Source organism: Octopus bimaculoides, chromosome 2 (genome assembly GCF_001194135.2).
Source record: "Octopus bimaculoides isolate UCB-OBI-ISO-001 chromosome 2, ASM119413v2, whole genome shotgun sequence".
Classification (NCBI taxonomy): Eukaryota; Metazoa; Mollusca; class Cephalopoda; order Octopoda; family Octopodidae; genus Octopus; species Octopus bimaculoides.
The window spans coordinates 96,974,858-96,982,157 of NC_068982.1; the positions used below are offsets into that span (position 1 = coordinate 96,974,858).

General features: G+C 33.8%; 1 protein-coding gene across 1 annotated transcript in view; it reads right to left on the bottom strand.

The window, feature by feature from the left end:
* LOC106869112 (bridging integrator 3) overlaps positions 1–7,300 on the bottom strand; it is a 39,145-nt gene that overhangs the window by 14,398 nt on the left and 17,447 nt on the right. Inside the window, exons 5-8 of the mRNA XM_014914658.2 lie at positions 5,683–5,819; positions 3,087–3,109; positions 1,802–1,862; positions 242–322 (exon numbers count right to left, since the gene is read on the bottom strand). Coding sequence (XP_014770144.1) covers positions 242–322; positions 1,802–1,862; positions 3,087–3,109; positions 5,683–5,781 — 264 coding nt within the window. The 5' untranslated portion in view covers positions 5,782–5,819. The remainder of the gene's footprint in view (positions 1–241; positions 323–1,801; positions 1,863–3,086; positions 3,110–5,682; positions 5,820–7,300) is intronic.

The following is a 7,300-nucleotide window of genomic DNA, read 5'->3' on the forward strand; positions in this document are numbered from 1 at the left end:
AGGTATTTTGTTCAACACTAACAATTCAGTTAACCTATTACTCTAGACAAGTACTTTATTAACTCTGGAAGGATGGAAAGCAAAATTAACATTGGTGTGACGTGAACTCACAATGTAAAGCATTGAAACAAGCTGCAAAGTATTTTGTTTAAGATTAACAATTTTGTCATTTTTGTCAATTACGTAAAGATATGGTGGGGATTATAATAAAAACATTGCAAAGATAACAAGTGAACGGTACCTGATTTAACTTAACAATATTGTTTCCAGTACGTTCACGGTCTTGGTACTTTTTGACCTTAGCTTCACATCTTTTGTATTCCTGAAGCAAAAAGAATCATTAATCAGTGAAAATAACTGATAATGGGGTTTAGACATTAAGCAAAATGTTCACAGATGATACAAACTTACTTCAACCAATGGCCCAGTGTAGCCACAGCCCTCTAGACAAAATTAGTGAAAATATAATCCTAATCTTGAATAGGCACAGGTATGGTTGTGGTTGAGAAGTTTGCTTCTCAACACATGGCTTTGGGTTCAGTCCAACTGTGTGGCACCATGGGTGAGAGTGTTTTCTATTATAGTACTGGGCTGACCAAAGACTTGTGAGTGAATTTGGTTGATGTAAACTGAAAGAAGCCTAACAACCATACGAAGTCAAGGCAAGGTGACAGTAACACATACACATACATATATATATATATATATATATATGAAAGGCTTCTTTCAGTTTCTTTCTATCAAATCTACTCACATTTGCCCAAGGTGCCATGCAAATGGATTGAACCTGAAACCATGTGTTTGGGAAGCAAACATTTTATCACACTGCCATGTCCACATCTATGAGTTGGTAAAAAGTATACAGTGAAATTTGTGAGTTTTGCTAAGTTTATAAGGAAGGCTGGGGAAAAGAAGAATTTGAAGTCTAGAAACTATCATTTGAAAAAATTTTTCATTTTCTTTCTCAGACAATGAGACAGTGTTGAAACATCAGATTCATCTTTTTCCTAACTTAACCAAATTTCAGAAGCTATTGATGTGTTAATCAGTAAAACATTGATGTGACGTAACCGATTGAGTTTTAGGCTTCTAAATGTGAGATATTCTTGTGTTTTAATAAGATGCTAATCAGTTCCTTTATGATATATATCCTTCTCCAGTTACGTATTTAGAATTAAGCAGATTCTAAATAGAAAAAACCAGGGGTCGGTAACCAGGGTAAATTACTCCAAGTGGGGTAAAAATGAAATTCTTGGTGGTAATGAGGACTCATTAGACATAAGTAAAATTATATAAAAAACGTGTTCCTTCTTATGATGGAAATTTTTCTCCTGGCACGAGGAGGCAGTCAAAAAGTTGCTGCTTTTACAACAACCTACCTTTGCAAACAAAGATTTTCCATTCTAAAGAACATAAAAACAAAGCAGAGTAATTAACTGGACCCCAAAGACTATAGCCAAACTACTCAGGCATCAAAATGCTCCAATTTTGATGTAATTATAACAAAAATGAAATATCATTTCTCTAAAATGTCAAGTGAAAAAGTCTCTAGAAAAATCCTTTTGTTTCACAATGAGGATATTAATTAATTCTATTGCATTTGTTTTATACTTTTTATATTTATAATTGAATTCTCCATATAAATAGATTCAAAAAACTTTTTGAATTCAAAGACTATGATCTTCTTCCTTTCAAATCAAGGGGGTAACATTGGCGAAAATATATTTTGGGGTAACTGGTTAAAAAAGTTCCCTAACCCCTGGAATAGAGCATAAAAGGATAGGTAAACAACTGTACAAACCTCCAAAGATTGTTGCCACTTTTTCTTAGCCTCATGAAAAATGGGGAATATACTATTAAACCTGTAGTGACAAGAAGCAGTTGTATTAGTATCATTGAAGCAACAAAATTTTAATGTGACATATTTTTCAATAAAATGAATTCATTTTAATGTTGAATACAGCTAAAAATCTGACCTCTCACTTCTGAAAATTTATTGAAAAAAATAAATGAAAAAATATTCAAGAAAAACAAAAACAAAATAAAGCACACTGTTTAAATGATTACTTTTCAAATCAGATGATTTTTCTATCATTTAGCCACTCAATCATTAAGTGCATGTGGAATTTGTTTTTGCTCAGTTGGAAAAGTACAAGCTCAGGGGTTGAACTTATGTTGTTCAGAATCTTAACTTCTAAAAAGTGATCTACATAGTATATAACAGGGGTTGTCAATCTTTCATCATTGTGACTCATTTCAGTAAATAATTCTGTAATTATTTTTAAATATTTAAATGAAAAAAATATATAATTTTCCAAAAATTGAATAAACTTATCAATTAATATTTTTGTTGAGGAAATATTTTTGTTTTCATTTGCAGTCAATGTTGTGTTGAAGTCCTTATGCCTATGGTTTATTAATAATAAATTCATGAACATTTAATGTTTTATAAAATATTTCAAAAGCAAAATCAAATGATTTAAAACATTTATGAAATATTTCAAAAAACTTTGCAACATATTCAGGGTTATATTGTAACCCACAAGTTGAGAACTATTACTGTGTAAGAAACAACAATGCAGCTAACAAGAAGAAATAGTTTCATTCAACCACCTTCAGTAAAATCAGGTGAATTTGGCATTACTAACATGTACTAAGTTTGATATCTTCAGAGTTCTTCACACAAATACTAGTAAGATTTTATTATAGTTGATCATATCAACTACAAAATGCTCTATATAGGCAAAAAAAGTTTATATTCTTAGCATGAAAAACATCCCCAAAAATACATCAACTTAACAAGATATCAATAAACTAGTGATAGACAAAACTATTGTCTATACATGCAGAGAAGCCACTGTTTTATTTTTTGACTAAAAAAAAAACAGCATGAATAACTGTACTCAAGTACCAAAGCTGACCTTGGGACTGAAATGCACAGTTCACATTAATACACACACACACACACCTTTTATGTATGTAGCCTTGTGCCAATATTAAAATTCAACATCAGCAGAAACAAACATTAACAAATGCCAGAAACATCAGATTTACAATAATAGACAAGTTGAAGAAAATGTATTTACTTTTGGATGGGTTCCACCAGCATCTTTTGGATGTTGTAATTGTATCAGAAAGTAAAAAACAAAAAAAAAAAAAATTAAAGTATTTTACAAAAGTAAAAGAATGATACAAGTTGAAATATTCAAGTCCATATTTTTTCAAATGCATCATTTATTGAATGGCATGATTTAACAAATGTGTTTGCATAAAGATACAAATTCACTCTCTGAACAAAAGCAATCAATGCTTTCTCTCTTTTGCTCTTTCTGTCATATGTGTAATTTACTAATAATGTTTTACTCTCTAATGAAGGGTTCTGCCCCAAACTGCCAACCTCACTTCTTCTTGACAGTAAACTACTGACCACAAGCAAGGATATATGGTTAAGAAGAACAATTTGCAACTACATGGTTCTGAGTTTGATCATGCTGCATAGCAAATTATTGGTCAACCTAAGGTTATGGATCAATCCATAGTCTTAGGTTGACCAATAATTTGTGAGAGGAATTTCTTCACAGAAATTGTGCAGAGCCTATTGCAGTATGGCTGTGTGGTAAGAAGCTGCTTCCCAACCCCATGGTTTTAGGTTCAGTCTCACTGTAGGGCACCTTGGGTAAGTGTCTTCAATAACCTTGGGTCACCAAAGCTTTGTGAGTAGATTTGCTAGACAGAAACTGAAAGGAGCTTCCCCCCCACTCTCTCTCTTTAACACATACACACATATACACAGGTGAAATAGACAGGACAAGAGGGGACATTCTGTGACCACTTCAGTGACTTTCTACTGAAGTGGTCACAGAATGCATGATGAAAGATCTCCAACAAATAAACTAATAATAATAAGGCCAAAGTGAAGATCAAATAAATAGTGCGTGTGTTTAACTGGCAAATGATGACCATCCCCAGATATAAGAATATATATATTTATGTATGTATGTTTGCATATCTATTTGTCTGTCCCCTATCACTGCTTGATGACCAATGTTGGCTTGTTTACATCGTCTGTTACTTAGTGATACAGCCAAAGAGACTGCTAGAATAAGTACCAGGCTTAAAGATAAAAATAAGTACTGGGGTCAATTCGTTCAACTAAATCCTTCAAGGAGTTCAAGGTTACCCAGGAGGTCTGTTGTCCAATGACTAAAAGAAGTAGATAGATAGATAGATAGATACAGATAGATAGACAGACAGATGACTAATAACCCTTACTGGCTTTCAACTATCTTCACTTTAATGAATATTGATATCTACTATTCACTGATACATATTCATAGGCTTGCTTAGATTCCATTGTTTTACTATCTGAAAGGTTGACATCATCATCATCATCATCATCATCATCATCAATTAACATCTGTTTCCATGCTGGCATGGGATATACAACAATCTGTCATATTACAGATACTGTGCTGTGTCACTTAACAAAGCACTATTAACCACTGACTCATGTCCTCATCTATGGTCACAATAGAGTTACAGTTTACCAGCAGGAGTACAGAAAGTATTGTGTAACTGTGCTGTGCTTAGCTGTTAAAATTCAACTAGAGAAATAGGACAGACAAAAAAAAACTATCCCTATGTAAACCTCTTAACAATACTTTAAATTGTACGAAGTAATACCAAGAAAAAACCCAACAATTTCTTTACAGAGATCATAAAAACAATTGTAGTAGGACTTTACAGTACTGAATTACATTTCTTGTGACAGTATGGATAACTAAGTTTTGAAAATACAGATATTTTATGAAATACTAAGGTTAATCATTTTTTATCTGGATATATCTAGTTTGAATATCAACCATACAATCATGAAATGTGACTTATTTTTATATTTTCTTCAAGGAGTTATTTAGAGGAGTGACATTTCTTATAGTTAGTTTTGGTACACCCAAATTGAGGAGGTGAGATGACTGCAATAAAAGTAGAATACTCATTTCTACTATAAGTGCAAAGCCTGAAATTTTTTAGGGGAGGGGTTAGTTGATTACCTTGACCCCAGTGTTCAATGGATACTTATTTCATCAACCCTAAAGCAAACATAAATAAAGACAATAGTTTTAGTTTTTGCGACTGAAGAATCTTAGATATTTTTTAATGTCGTCTAGATAATTACGATTTGAAAAGTTCGTTCAAGGTTGAAATAATTTTTAATGCTGAAGGAAAAATATAATCTTGGAAGTAGTTTAGAAGAACGTGGCATTGTCTATAGAGATGTATAATAATTTGAATTGGTCATTGATGAAGAACTCAGCATAATGGTTTCATTTCCTTGACATATCAAATGTGTACCTCTAAATACAGGAGTCTGTTTGAGAAAATCCTCAGCAACCTTAATATACTAAAAAAAAATATTATCCTTACTGATATCCAAACAGGGAAGGCTTGTATTAATTTCGTTTTTGGATTTGGTTTGCAAGATTCTTTAGAAAAATAAAAAAGACATAAGTGGAAATTTTACCGGTGAGTGTTAAATTATAAGGCACTAAAAGAGAATAACTCTCCCCAAACACAACAGAACTTGTATTAATTGTTCGAGTTAAAATCATTTTCTCTTGTTCTTTAATTTCAAACAGTTTCAGTTTTAGATCATAATAATTCAAATATTAATTAATTAATTACCATTTCTTGCATATGAAGGTTCAACTTAACAATTGAATTATCCCACTCTTCACAGTAATGCATTAATTTTGATTCTGACTTACATAGTGTACTGGCCATTAAATCTTGTGTGATTCTCCATTCACATTTACTCAGACCTGTGAAACAGAAACATATAGTAAGGCTTAAAAAAAAAACTAGTTTAATAAGGTTACATTAACAAGAAAGTTGCATGGAAAAGAAGCTATATTATTCTTGAGGATAGTGATAATGACTTCTATGGTCTCAAATTACAGAGAGGGATATAACGAGGATACTGACCCAGATATTTGATTAGTACTTATTCAGGAAGGATAAAAGGCAAAGTTGACCCTTGTAGCATTTAAACCTAGAACAAAGAATTGTAACTCAATACTGAAAACAATGTTGTTTGCTAGCCGAACCATTTCACCTGTTAGCCATTCTTCATCCATTAATATTCTCTCTATTCACATATTACACTGATTCATCCCCATCTCCACTGAACCCAATTATCTCTCCTCATTCATTACTCCTGCCTCTTGTTCTCTCCCTGTCAACTGTATCATTGTTACTACTCTGCAACTCTTTCCCCTCCCTCCATTCTCTTCTGCATCCCTCTATCCTCCCTAACTCATGCATCATTTGTCATGCACCACCACTTGTCTATCATTCCCTACATCTATCCTTCAACTATATACAATCTTTACAGTTGTTGTCCATCTCCCCTCCTCTCTCATTCCTCCAGTCCTTGCTCGGTCATTCACTCTTGCAAACTCACACTCATATTCCTAATTCATCTGTCCTCATTCACTTTAACTTAACTCATACTTTGAGGGGCTACCTGGACACCTCATCACCACTATTTATCTCATTGCAGAATCCTTACTGATCATTTTCACCCTCTCTTCTAAATATGAGTAGCCATGTAGCTTCTCCACGACAAGGAACTGCTCTGCCCACCACCTCCTCTCATACTTTAACCCTTCAACCCACAAAGTTGAACCCCACGATTTGGGGTTCATAGTCTTGCATGCTACATGGTGACCTCACTAGTGCTGGTGGCATGAGAAAAGATCTCAGTACACACTGTAAAGTGGTTGGCATTGAGAAGAGCATCCAGCCATAGAAACCACACCAGAGGAGACACTGGAGCTCAGAGCAGTCCTTGGACCAATCAAGTCCTGTCAAACTGTCCAACCTTTGCCAGCATGTAACATGGACATTAAATGATGATGACTGTTCATTCAGCCAATTCACTGCCATAATATATACATACATACATCTATATACGCATTATATATACATCGATATATGCATACACATACATATATACACACATCTACATATGTATCATATATATATATATATATATATATATATATTGGTGCTATTAAGTTAGACATGGCCTGGACCAATCTTTGGTTGAAACATATCTAAGTTTTATATATATATATATGAGCGGGATCGTTGCCAGTGCCCCTGGACTGGCTCATGTGCGGGCGACACATGAATTCTTTCGAGCGGGATCGTGCCAGAGCCCCTGGACTGGCTCATGTGCGGGCGACACACGATATCTTTCGAGCGAGATCGTTGCCGGTGCCCCTGGACTGGCTCATGT